The sequence below is a fragment of the Pituophis catenifer genome, unplaced genomic scaffold, assembly GCF_029215685.1.
Source record: "Pituophis catenifer annectens isolate HBS135680 unplaced genomic scaffold, rPitCat1.0.hap2 SCAF_4, whole genome shotgun sequence".
In the NCBI taxonomy this organism is placed as follows: domain Eukaryota; kingdom Metazoa; phylum Chordata; class Lepidosauria; order Squamata; family Colubridae; genus Pituophis; species Pituophis catenifer.
In genome coordinates this window covers 131,361,797-131,374,717 of record NW_027256884.1, presented here as the reverse complement: position 1 = coordinate 131,374,717, position 12,921 = coordinate 131,361,797, and the positions used below count along the sequence as shown (strand labels likewise).

The 12,921-nt window shown below is 49.6% G+C and overlaps 2 protein-coding genes across 2 annotated transcripts; one reads left to right on the top strand and one right to left on the bottom strand.

The window, feature by feature from the left end:
• The first annotated feature begins 321 nt into the window (after window positions 1-321).
• On the top strand, window positions 322-2,913 carry CHRNA10 (cholinergic receptor nicotinic alpha 10 subunit). Its single transcript, XM_070944144.1, has 3 exons — window positions 322-598; window positions 2,378-2,589; window positions 2,680-2,913. Exons 1-3 carry the CDS (start codon window positions 322-324, stop codon window positions 2,911-2,913), a joined length of 723 nt encoding a protein of 240 aa, XP_070800245.1.
• A 2,547-nt stretch (window positions 2,914-5,460) lies between these two features.
• Window positions 5,461-11,057, bottom strand: ART1 (ADP-ribosyltransferase 1). The gene is made up of 6 exons (XM_070943054.1): window positions 10,968-11,057; window positions 10,384-10,519; window positions 9,794-9,871; window positions 8,469-9,213; window positions 6,949-6,987; window positions 5,461-5,561 (listed from the first exon to the last, which is right to left on the bottom strand). The coding sequence occupies exons 3-6, from the start codon at window positions 9,860-9,862 to the stop codon at window positions 5,461-5,463; spliced, it is 954 nt and encodes a 317-aa protein (XP_070799155.1). The 5' UTR covers window positions 9,863-9,871; window positions 10,384-10,519; window positions 10,968-11,057.
• Window positions 11,058-12,921: the final 1,864 nt, after the last annotated feature.

Here is a 12,921-nt window from a genome sequence, read left to right as displayed (position 1 = left end):
CTTTCCAGACTGGGTGGAAAGAGGCCCATCCCAACCTGATCCTGGTCCTCTCCTTGCCCCCCAAGTGCCGACGAGCAGTTCACCGGCTCCATGGAGACCAACGTGGTGATCCGTTGTGACGGGCAGATCAGGTGGGACTCCCCGGCCATTACCAAGAGCTCCTGCAAGGTGGACGTCTCCTATTTCCCCTTTGATGGGCAGCAGTGCCCCCTGACCTTTGGCTCCTGGACCTACAACGGCAACCAGGTCGACCTCCTCAGCATGCAGCAGACGGGAGACCTGACGGACTTTGTGGAGAACGTGGAGTGGGAGGTGCTGGGGATGCTGGCCAAGAGGAACGTCATCACTTACGGCTGCTGCTCGGAACCTTACCCGGATGTCACCTACACGCTGCTGCTGAGACGGAGGGCCTCCTTCTACGTCTTCAACCTCCTGCTGCCCTGCATCATGATCTCCTTCCTGGCCCCCCTGGGCTTCTACCTCCCGGCAGACTCGGGCGAGAAGGTGTCCCTGGGGGTGACCGTTCTTCTGGCCCTGACGGTCTTCCAACTGCTGGTGGCTGAAAGCATGCCGCCCTCCGAGAACGTGCCCCTGATTGGTGAGTAGAGAGCCAAGGTCCCGGTTGTAGATCCCACCACCATCCCGTTCCCACGCAGAAAAACATGCTGACCTGGATGTCTGTGGAGATCCACATCATGGCTGACCCAAAGGTGTTTCTTCCAAAAAAGGTTAGGGTTTCATAGGTCTAGTTTAATGGAGAGAAGGACTAGCGGATGACATGATAGCCATCTTCCAATATTTGAGCGGCTGCCACAAAGAAAAGGGGGTCAACATATTCTCCAAAGCACCTGAGGGCAGGACAAGAAGCAGCGGATGGAAGTTAATCAAGGAGAGAAGCAACCTGGAACTAAGGAGGAATTTCCTGACAGTTACAACAATTAACCAGTGGAACTGCTTGCCACCAGAAGTTGTGAATGCTCCAACACTGGAAGTTTTCAAGAAGAGACTGGATAAGCATTTGTCTGGAATGGTATCAGTTCCCCTGCTTGAGCAGGGGGTTGGACTAGAAGACCTCCAAGGTCCCTTCCAACTCTGTTCTTCTGTTAAGGCAAGCGGACTTTCTTGGGTTTTATTCCTTGAAAATGTTTGACTTCTCCTCCAAGAACTTTCTAACAGTTAGAATTTAAGAAGTTTCTTGGATCAGAAGCAAAACATTTTCACAGAGAAAGCCAAGAAAGTTCAGTTGCCTTTTGGGAAAGCACCTTTGGGACAACCAGGACCTGGAAATGCAATGGACCCCACCAAGGACTGGCCAGAAGCCTAACATGACCAAGCATGGACTCTGTCCGTTCTGCCCCTGTGGCCAATTGCCTTGATAGACTGAGGATGCGATTAGCCAAGGGTGGCAGTAGCCCTGGGGAATGACCCTTGCCATCTGGGCTGCAGCCATGGTGACACGTGGTGGGGATAGCCTTCACCTTTCATGGTGCCACAGCTTCTTTTATACATATCCAGGGCAGTGCGCTCCAAAACACCAAGTAAACTAACACAACTCCACTTGAATGCAGTATAACAGAGTTGGAAGGGAGCTTGGAGGTCTTCTAGTCCAACAACTCCCTGCTCCAGCATTCCGGACAAGTGGCTGTCCAGTCTCTTCTTAAAAGCCTTCAGTGATGAAGAACCCACAACTTCTGGAGAGAAGCCCTTCCACCGATTAATTCTTCTCACTGTTAGGAAGTCTGTAGAGATTCTCAGTCATCCAGATCATGGTTGTCCCAAAGGTGCTTGCCTCCTGAAAAAGCACTTTTGGGACAACCATGACCTGGATGACTGAGAATCTCTACAGACTTTGAGCTATACAATGTGGGATGAAGACCCTTGGAATGGGGTGGGAGGAGGAATGGATTTCCAGAGGAAAAAAAAATTGCAGACGACAGGAACCCTTTGCACCACTCAGGTGTCCCTGAGGACACAGGTAAACCTCCAAGCGGCCTCAAAGACCCTCTGAAAGGATGCAAATGACCAGCTGTCTGCAAGGAATATAAATCCTTCCGTTCCCCACTATCCTTATCAGAGCTGAAGAAGCTTCTTGGATGAGAAGCGAAACGTCTTCAAAGGAAAAAAGCAAAAAAGTCCAGTTGCCTCTTGAAAAGGCACTTTTAGGTCCCTGTCAGGCAGTTTCTCCTTAGTTCCAGGTTGCTTCTCTCCTTGATTAGTTCCCACCCATTGCTTCTTGTCCGGCCTTCTGATGCTTTGCAGAATAATTTGACCCCCTCCTCTTTGGGGCATCCCCTCAAATATTGGAAAATGCTATCATGTCCCCCTGGTCCTTCTTTTCATTCCTTCCTTTCATTCCTTCCTTTCCCCCAACCTCCAGGGAAGTACTACATCGCCACCATGACGATGATCACGGCCTCCACTGCTTTGACCATCTTCATCATGAACATCCACCACTGTGGCCCCGGGGCCAGGCCCGTCCCCAGGTGGGCCCGCAAGTTCATTCTGCGGTACATGGCCCGCATCTTCTTCGTCTACGAAGTTGGGGACAGCTGCAAGAGCGCCCCGCAGGAGCTGGACTCACTCCCCCAAGTCCAGAGGGCCAACGGTGAGGAATCCATGGGGGAAGGACCCCCTCCTTGGGAGGCCCCACTGTTCCGAGGGCCTGGGCCCCTCCCTAAGGAGGCGGAGCCTGGGGAACAACCGCCCTGCCCCAGAAAGACGTGTTGGTGCCACCAGGAGAGCATCCTTCAGAATGTGGACTACATCGCCAGCTGCTTCCGAGAGCAGAAGGCCGCTTCCAGACGGACGGGGGAATGGAAGAAGGTGGCCAAGGTGATGGACCGCTTCTTCATGTGGACCTTCTTTGCTATGGTGGCCATCATGAGTGTCCTGGTCATGGGCCAAGCTGTGTGATGCACGGCGCCCATTGTGTGGCTGGGAAAGGCGAGGGAGGACCTATCCGATGGGAAAATTGGGAGCACATGGGACTTTAGGTGTGAGTGAGTGTAGGGGTGGGGTGGTGGGTGGGTGGCCAACAGCTGTCAAGTGTGAAGGACCAGGAGCACTCACCAAGTTCATAGCACAGAAGAATTTATTGTTGTTGACTATACCCAGGAATCTGGTCGACTAACGGTCAAAGCTAAATTGGCACTCTGAGGGTCAACAGAATTCCCTGCGGCTGTGCAAAGATTCTAAACTGACGACATGTTTGACCCCACCTTCCAGCTCAGCCTGCTCAGCTCCTACAACAGCCTTTCAGCAGCTTTCCCAGCCTGGTGAATCGTGCAACCCTTCCTGGCTGTTGTTTGGAGTTTTAGGAGCATCTGCAAAGCAGCCCTGATGAGTTGAAAAGAACTCCAATATCCCCTTGAACTGTGGTGCTGGTTTACAGGGCGCAGACACACGGAGTTGCAAAACAGGGATTGGTGGCATGGCACTTCAGCTCCTGCACAGGGCTGGTTCCAGCCAGAGATTCAATCTTTGGTAAGATACAAAGAATTCCTGCTCAGCCCTCGGTTCCTTTGGAGGCCGGCTGAGGAGAGATAGGAAGAAATGGGTGACATGACTGCCATGGATGAATATGTCTATGGGTGAATATGTCCATGGAATATGGAAGAGAATCTTTGTAGCTCAGGATTGAAGCATAGGGAAAACTTGGCTGTTTTCTTGCAGACATTTCATGACCCAACTAGGGAACATCATCAGTGCTAGCAGAGCACATCCATGAACAACTACTACCATAGCAGTTAGAAGGCATGATGAAATCTTAATTGCACAAGAGACAAATTGCACAGGAGACAAATTTAACCAAAGTTTCAGATGGGAAACTGTGAGCATCCAAAACCAGACCAAGTTGAAAAATGCGAGAGAATTCCTGGAAGCCTGGCGCTCAGACAAATCGGCCATCAACAGGCACAGAGAGATGCACAACATCTACATGCCATTGAAAGGAGAATACAGAATAACAGAGTTGGAAGGGACCTTGGTGGTTTTCTAGTCCAACCCCCTATGCAGGCAGGAAACCTATGCCATTTCAGACAAATGGTCGTTCAACCTCTTCCAGTGTTGAAGCACCCACAACTTCTGGAGGGAAGCCATTCCACAGGAAATTCCTCCTTCGTTCCAGGTTGCTTCTCTCCTTGAGTCGTTTTCATCCGTTGCTTCTTCTCCTGCCTTTAGGTGCTTTGGAGAATAGGTGGACCCCTTCTTCTTCTTCAAAAACCCAAGAAGGAAACAAAACCCCCCAAAAATGGCTCTTTGTCAGCAATCAACACCCAGATGAGCAGAGATTAACACTAGGCCAACAATCAAGAAGGAAACAAAACCCCAATCAGGAAACTATCAACTTAACAAACAATCAGTAAACAGCCTAATCAAAGAACCACCAACATTGGCAGGAAAAGCAAAGAGGAAATCTAACTCCCTTCTAGCAGCGATGAGATGTTACCTAGTTGGGTCATGAAACGTCTGCAAGGAAATAACACAACTCAGAAACCATAAAAATCTCCACAGTTGTCCTCCTCCACCTCCTCTTCCTCCTCTTTTTCCTCCCCCTTCCCCTCTCCGCAAGCCCCCCTCCCTTCCAGCACTGAATCATTTTATCTCATTGGGTCATGAAACGTCTGCAAGAAAACAGCCGAGCTCAGGGACCACCAGTAAATCTCCCTGAGTTATCTGTGGTTGAATTCACACAACACCTGGGACCAGGTCTGTTAAACTTGGCTTGCCTTTTCCGGGTGCCATTGCATTCCGTTCCATTGCATTCCGTTCCATTCCAGGCTGGCTGATTAATTTGGGGTTTATTGAATTTCCAAATCTGGGAAATGGGTTAGTTCTGTAACCAAGTCAAGTATACAAGTATTGCGCAATTGTGGTCAGAGAGACTGGCTTTGGGGGACCATTCCAGAAAATCCAGTGTTTCTTCCCACTAGCACCCAGCCAACATATCACCTAATATCGGTTCATCCTAAATCCCTTCACGACCTGGTCACTGTGATAGACAGTCATTTTGGAGATGATCATCTGAAGTTTCTTCTAGGAACAATTCTGACGTTTCATGATTGCCTCTTCTGAAGGCAGAGAGCTCTCCGTTTCCTAATTTGCACAACTGAAGCTTTAAAGCAGGGCTCTCCAACTTTAGCAACTTTAAGACCTGTGGACTTCAACTCCCAGAATTCCCCAGCCAGCATGCCTAGGTTGAGAACCACTGGTCTACTCTAGGTGATCTTTCTGCTCCCTTCCAACTCTATCATTCATGACTGGCTGGGGAATTCTGGGAGTTGAAGTCCACAAGTCTTCAAAAGTTGCCAAAGTTGGACATCCCTCATTTAGTAAAATCGAGCAAGGAAGCGCCACCTCTTGGCCTACGGAGGCCATGCCAACCTGCCTCTTCTGCTGCTGCTGCTGCTTCTGGAGTGGCCCCCTCAGAAAAGGGTGGGGAGACCCTCCCCAGCTGTTAAATCACAGGAGTCCCGGAGGTCCAAGGAGCCCCACAGCAAGGAGTGGACCCCAGAGGAGGAGTGGGGCTCGGTCTTCAGCGGAGAAAGGGCTCCAGCCTCCACCTGCCCACAGAAAGGAAGATAAATTGGCTCCTGCCCAGATGATGCCCCCTACCTGCCCACCTGCGCTCTGCCACCCCTGCCCCACAAGCAAAGTCAACGAAAGCCCCCCCTGCGTGACCTCCATCCCAAGCAGCCTCTGCCCCTAATTCCACTCCCCTTCCTTCCAAGGAGAGCCTTCGGGGATGGGAAATCTTTTTTACTTCACACCCAGCTCTTGTGGGCGTGAGGGGTGGGGAGGGTGGGATGGGGGCAGACCCTCCCCCAATCCCTCTAGTCAGGGATTGGCCAGTTTTTCTCCAGACCTGCTTGACCCCCGACCGCCCCCTTCCTGCCTCTGCTGACCTATCTCTCCAGGCTTCCAACAAGGTAGAGGAGGGGTAACAGGTAGAAGGAGGCATGGCTTATGCTTTTGTGCCAGTTTCTCCATACCAGTCAGTTTCAGTCACTTTCAATCTTGCCTTCCTCCCTTGAAATAAGAATCCATTTCGGTTCTCAGGGTGTGACTGGCCTCATCATCCCTCTGCCCTATGGCTTCCCAGATGTTTCTTTATCCAGGAGGTTTTAGGGGAAATGGGAGTGATGAGGAGGCGATACCACCCCTGAGCTCCCCAGACAGAGTCCTGAAGTCCATCCATCCCATTCCCGCTGCAGTGCTTGATGGTTAATGTGTTCCCTGTGATTGATGATCTACCAAACGGGAGGATATCTGTTGTGGCCTGTTGGCCGCTGGCCCCCCAGCAGCTGAATTGGAGGAGGAGAGGGCGTGGGAGTGAGGGCCAGCATCAAGGCAACCTGAGAGCTCCGAGTGGGAAGAGGGAATGGAGCTGGCAGAGAGAGAGAGAGGCAGAGGCAGAGCCTGGGCTGCCTGTCAGCCCTCAGATGGAGAGTCAACAACCCCCAGGTCTGGAGGTGGCTGATGAGGAAGAGGAGGAACAGCTGGGTCCAGTGCCTGACACCCGGATGTGCAGAAGGCAGAGGAGAGGAGAGGAGTGGAAATCTATGGGCCGGTCCTTGGGACGGAAGAGCCACCACTGCTAGCGAAGCCTCTCCCTAGCTCTGGGGATAAAAGGCAGGGGGCGGAGTGGAATAAATGTGGCAGACAGCTATTCGTCTTCCGGATTGAGAGACTTGTTAGCCTGAGTTGAGAGATAAACCTTTTTGCGGAGGCCGCTGGCGCTCCTAATAAAGGAATCTTTTGAGCCAGGTCAGAACAATACCAGTCACAGGCTCACTCCCAAATCAGGGCAGTGCCCTGGAACAGAGACTTGGGAAAGAGGCCCACAGCGAAGAGAGAAAGGCAGCCATTTGGGGTGAGGAAGGGATGGGGAAGTGGGGGGTCCATGCAGTGAGCAATTCAAACAGGGCCGGGAGAGCCGCTTTCTCTCACCTGACCGGAAGAGGCATTTCTGCGTCCTGCACTTTTTCTCTGCAAACGGAAAAAGAAGTTTGAGAGTGAAAACAGAGCCGATTTCTGGCCTTACTGGGAACATCTGCCTATCACCCAAGGATTCTGGGGGAGCAGAGAGGAGCAAGAGAGAAGTGGGGTTTGCCTACATCGTCCCACGATGGGTCCTTTTCTTTCTTCTTTTCTTCAAAAGGCAACTGGACTTTCTTAGGTTTTTTTCTTTGAAAACATTTCGCTTCTCATCCAAGAAGCTTCTTCAGTTCTAACTTCAGTTTTGGAAAAAGCACCTTTGGGACAACCACCACCTGGATGATCCTTAGAGATTTCCCTACCTGAATTAGGTATATTTAGCCTAAGGAAGAGAAGGGCCAGGTAGAATAACAGAATAACGGGATAACCTTCCGTTCTTCTGACCTGCATCCTCTGCAGATCCCCTGGGGAGGTCCTTGACTTACGACCACAATGGAGCCCAACATTTATGTTGCTAAGTGAGGCATTTGTTAAGTGAATTTTGCCCCGTTTTATGACCTTTCTTGACACAGTTGTTAAGTGAATCAGTGTAGTTGTTAAGTTTGTTGCCCCAGTTTTTATGCAAATCTGACTCCCCATTGACTTTGCTCGTCAGAAGGTCACAAAAGGGGATCACCTGATCCCAGGACATTGCAACCGTCATAAATATGAGTCAGTTGCCAAGAGTCCGAATTTTGATCACTTAACCACGAGGATGCTTGCAATGGTCATAAGTGTGAAAATTGGTCATAAGTTACTTTTTTCAGTGATGTTGTAATGTTGAACGGTCACTAAATGAACTCTTGCAAGGACTAGCTATACCCAAATTCCTGCGTAAGACCCCTGCAATGGTTAACACATCTGGCTGTGGGGCCCTCTGCTTCCGGGGAGACCCCGTGGTCTGCGCTGCCTGTGGAGGCCAAAAATATGTGGAACATCCACCATAGTTCAGGACAAGCTCTTGGCTCTACTCCTCCCTGGTCCAACAGTCTGCTTGTGTCCCACTCTGCCACCCCATAGACCATGGCATGCCAGCTGTGAGCTGAAGAAGCTTCTCGGAGGAGAAGCAAAAGGTCTTCAAAGAAAAACCAGAAAGTCCAGTTGCCTCTTGAAAAAAAAACACCCTTAGGACAACTGAGAATACTCTCCATAGGCATAGCATGCCAGGCTCCCCTCTCCTCCCTCGTTTGTCTCCCAGAGTTTGTCCAAATTCATGTTCATCACTGTCTGATGTGAAAGTTGGACCTTAGAAAAGCGAGACGGGAGGAAAATATGCTTGGAAAAGTTAGCAATAAAAGGAAATTAGGCCACCAAAGAACACGGTGGCCATACACCATCAAAACTGCCAGCAGCCAGAGCACAGAAAAACTCAAAGAAGCAGGACAAGACCAGGAGATGTGGCCCAGGGTCAGACATGACTGAATGGATGTCATCATCATCATCATCATCATCATCATCATCATCATCCATCTATCTGGTGTTTTAGCAGTTACCTTTCACAAACACGCAGTTGTAGATGCTGTCATCTTCAAGTGAGAGAAGATGGATGAAGTTGGTCTCTTGGGCCTTGGTGAAGTTGACCACCTTGAACTTCTCAAAGGGAGGGATGAGGACCTCTTCCTCGCCTGGGAAGAAGGAATAATTCTTGATGTTGACGCCGTAGCAGGTCTCAATGGTGAAGAAGCTATCTGTGCCAAAGCGCAGAGCGCTCTCGTTGCTCCGCGAGGATGAGGTAAATTGTCCAAAGCGGACCAGCTTGGCGCGTTCGGAAGTGAAGCGGACGTTCCTGACGCCCCGATAGACCTTGTGGCATCGAGGCTCAGCGGTGATGCCCAGGAGGTGAAGGGCTCGCGTCAGGAGAAAGTGGAAGGCCTTGAAATGGAAGTGGTTGAGGTAGTCGTCCCTGGTGCGCCCAGCTTCCCTCACGGCTGCGTTGAAGTCCTTGTGGAAACGGCCTTGGACAGTGTAGGCCATGAGGGCGATGGCGTGCTCTGGTTTCAGGGTGGAGGACTCCGAGAAAGAGGCCTTTCTCTCTTTCCACATGGAGGCCGCCTCTGCCCAGGCATCGGCGTAGACTCTGTTGGTGGCAAACTCTGTGCGGTTCAGCTCTGCCACTTCTGCCTCCATCAACTCTACGCAACCCTTGTATTGGTCATCGAAAGACGTCACGGCCATATTGAGAAGCATCTCTTTGACGGAGAAGAGGTCTCTTCTTATTTTGAGTGGGAAAGCAAAGACCTGAAGCAGGAGAAGAAGATGAATGGGCAGAAGGGCTGAGATAGGGCTTTTTCATAAGGTTATTTTGTAAACTTTACTGAATCGAATGTTTTTAATAGGAGAATGGAATGGAATGGAATGGAATGGAGAGGGAGAGGAGAGGAGAGGAGAGGAGAGGAGAGGAGAGGAGAGGGGAGGGGAGGGGAGGGGAGAGGAGAGGAGAGGAGAGGAGAGGAGAAGAGAAGAGAAGAGAAGAGAAGAGAAGAGAAGAGAAGAGAAGAGAAGAGAAGAGAAGAGAAGAGAAGAGAAGAGAAGAGAAGAGAAGTATTGGTGTAGAGTCACCCAAGGTCCCTCTCCATGACTGACAGGGAATGTGAATCCAAATCTCCCCAATTTTAGATTCAAACCTTCATTACGACATCATGGTGGGTGATTTAAAAAATTCTCACTGAACTTTGCCTGGAGGACTGTTCCTGAGGACCTCAAAATACCTGCACAGTTTCAGTTGGCCTGATAAAAATGTTGCTTCATTATGGATTTTGGAAGAGTTACATTTCAGGACTTTTGTTGGCACTGGACGTTGCACGCTTTCCCCTCATACCTGAACATTCCCCATAAGCAGCCACATCAAACATAGCGCCAGAGATGCTGGGGAGCACAGACGCCTCATTCTTCTCTCCTTTCAAAGCAAAACAGAGAGATCATCATTCCTGTTATTCCTGCCTTCCTATGCCAAAACAGAACAGAACAGAACAGAATAACAGAGTTGGAAGGGACCTTGGAGGTCTTCTAGTCCAACCCCCTGCTCAAGCAGGAAACCCTACGCCATTTCCCACATGTGGCTGTCCAATCTCTTCCTCTCAACCTCCAGCGATGGAGCCTCCACAACTTCTGGAGGGAATTCCTTCCACTTGTCAATTGTTCTCACTGTCAGGAAATTTCTCCTTCTTCCTGGATTGGTTTTCTGCTTGATTGGTTTCCATCCATTACTTTTGCCTTCAGGTGCTTTGGAGAATAGGTGGACCCCCTCCTCTTCTTTGGGGCAGCCCCTCAGATATTGGAAGACTGCCATCATGTCACCCCTGGTCCTTCTTTTCATCAAACTAGACATCCCCAATTCCAGCAACCGTTCTTCCTATATTTTAGGTAAGTGTGGCCTTACCAAGTGTGGCATTATAAAGTGGTACTTACACGTCACGTGGTCTTGATTCTCTGTGACATACAAAAGAGATCTGGGTGCTTATAGGTCTCTTTCAGAATGATCTCTTGATCCCCCCACAGATCCTCCTGAGCTGCAGGGATTCTTCTCCCATTAAACTGAGCAGCACTGGAAGAAAAGCAGAAACAAAAATTCTCCTTTTCCCCCCCAAAAAACAAGGAAAAGTCAGGAGGGATTTTTTTTTTTACTGGAATTAGGGGTTCAACACAGGTGAGCCATCCACCTTTGGCAGGTAATGTCTAGACTTGAAGACTCACAGAGCCGCAACCCTTTTGTTTGCAATTTGTGAAATTTGTGAAATAAGTAAGCATGCCAAATATGGGCTGCATTCAAGAAAATGGTCTCCAGGTCCACCCTGAGGCAAGATGGGCATAAATTAAGCCAATAAATATTCACAAGGAGGCCACTGAGCAATTCTGCTAAAATACCAAAATGTGGCTTTCCTAATCTCTCGCCAACTCCTGCTTAGATGCAGGTAGAAGTTCATCCAGTCTGAGGAGAAGAAGAAGGAAGAGTTTTCAGGGGGGTCCAAACTGGGATTAAGGGAGATGTTTACCTCTCTCTGTACAGGCTGGGAACGATGGGCTATGTGGCTGCGTCCTCTTTCCTTCTTCCAGCCCTTTGCCTGCCTCGGTGGCTCTTCTCAGCTGTGGGAGGCCGTCAATGTGACAGGTGGGCAGTCAGAAGGTGCTTTTTTTAGACCTTGCTGGAAACCCTTCTTGCCACCTCCCAGGGTTATTTATACCCAGTGGTGTTTACACAAGGGCATCTGGAGTAACACTGACTTTCAAAACAAGGGAAAGAAGGAGGCCAGAAGTCTCTCTTGAAGATCAATGCATCTTAGACCCCACCTGTTCCAAACAGTTGCACAACAGATCTGGACAAAGATTGGGGATGATGGGAGTTTAATCTATGTGGGTTTTCCATTTGTATTGTATCCTCAGCTGAAGGACTCACTATTATGGTTGGATAGACTCCTCCAACATCTGGCGCAAATGCCATTAGGAAAGGATTCCCATTTCCAGAACATTTTATTGGGGGGTCCTTGGTGCTTTCTCCTTGGAGGAGAAAGGAGAAGGAGAAGGAGAAGGAGAAGAACTATAGGGTCCTTGATGCTCTCTGAGCTTGGTGGTTTTCTTGCAGACATTTCATGACTCAACTAGATAACATCATCAATACTGATGAGTGTGGGTTTTGCCCCCTGCTTATATATTGACCAAAGCGTGGTTTTCTCCTTTATAGTTTCTTGAGTAGAATATTGTTTTCTGCTTGATTGTTTGTCTGGAATTAATCCCTGCTTATCTGGATGTGGGCTACTGATCTATTCTGGTCTTTTTATTTCCTTTTTAACTTCTTTATTGTCTTTTTGGAATGGTGTGTAAATGTGCTTTGTGTGATGTGTGTTTTGTGTAAACGACAAGCCTCCAGGAATTTGCTAACATTTTTGGATTTGGCTCAATCTAATCTACTAATTGTTTCCAAGTTGAATCCATCACGGTCTTTCTCCATCAAACTGCATGTACCTCCATTTTCCCACATTCATGTGTCGTGTGTACAAAGATATCAGTAGAAATCTCAATTTGTAGTCCTGTCCCCCCAATACACAATAACAGCATCACGGACCACTAATATGATCTGCTGGGTGGGCGTAGCTAGGTGGTCATGTGACTGGGGTGTGTGGCCAACTCCTTACCTCCCTGTCTGGGCTCCTTGGGGCCCCAACAGGAAGCAGTTGCTGGAGCTAAGCAGCCACCAGGAGAAAGAATTGGCAAAACAGCTCAGTTCAAATTGGAGCTGACCGAGAAGGCGGCTCAGCAGAAGCACCTCACTGAGGACTAGGAGCATAGGCTTTCCAAGCAGAGGGAAAACCTGCGGGAGTGCAAGGCTAGGAGCCAGCACCTGGAGACTCAATAGGCTGAGATGGTCAGCCAGTTCCAGGCCATGATGCACTCCCACTGGAACAAGGTCCTCTGGCTCTTCGCCACCAGCACCGCTTCCCTCCAGCCTTTGCCCAAAGCCCTGGCACCAGGAGGCAGAAGCAGACCCCAAGTCGGAATTTCTGCCCCCCTCTGACCCACACAGAAAGACCCTGAAGGGGGAGACTCTCCGCAGCAATACAAACGTTCATTGCATGTATCCATCCCAGGGGCCGTAATTTGAGGACCCCTGATTTAGTGCAATATTAAAAATGCAAATACTTTTTCTGTGAACCACCAAAATTTTCTCACAGACTACCAGTGGTCCATGGACCACCACTTGGTGACCGCTGTTCTAGTCCAGCTCCCTGCTCAAGCTGGAGACCCTATGCCATTTCAAACGGCTGTCCAGTCTCTTCTTGAAAGCCTCCAGTGATGAAGCACCCACAACCTCTGGAGGCCAGCTGTTCCACTGGTTGATTGTCTTCACTGTTGGGAAGCCTCTCCTTTAATTCCAGGTTGCTTCTCTCCTTGATTAATTCTCATCCGTTGCTTCTTTGATCTGCCTTCTGGTGCTTTTGACCCCCTCTTCTT

Excerpts from the sequence above, each read along its gene's own strand:
- ART1 (XM_070943054.1), bottom strand. The coding sequence starts at position 9,862 with ATGAGGCGTCTGTGCTCCCCAGCATCTCTGGCGCTATGTTTGATGTGG. Across the intron at positions 6,988-8,468 it reads CAACTGCGTGTTTGTGAAAG|AGAAAAAGTGCAGGACGCAG; the intron begins GTAACTGCTAAA and ends TTCCGTTTGCAG. Across the intron at positions 5,562-6,948 it reads GAAATGCCTCTTCCGGTCAG|GTGGAGGCTGGAGCCCTTTC; the intron begins GTGAGAGAAAGC and ends TTCTGTGGGCAG.
- CHRNA10 (XM_070944144.1), top strand. The coding sequence starts at position 322 with ATGCTGGCCAAGAGGAACGTCATCACTTACGGCTGCTGCTCGGAACCT. Across the intron at positions 599-2,377 it reads CGAGAACGTGCCCCTGATTG|GGAAGTACTACATCGCCACC; the intron begins GTGAGTAGAGAG and ends CCCAACCTCCAG. Across the intron at positions 2,590-2,679 it reads AGCTGGACTCACTCCCCCAA|GAGGCGGAGCCTGGGGAACA; the intron begins GTCCAGAGGGCC and ends CCCCTCCCTAAG.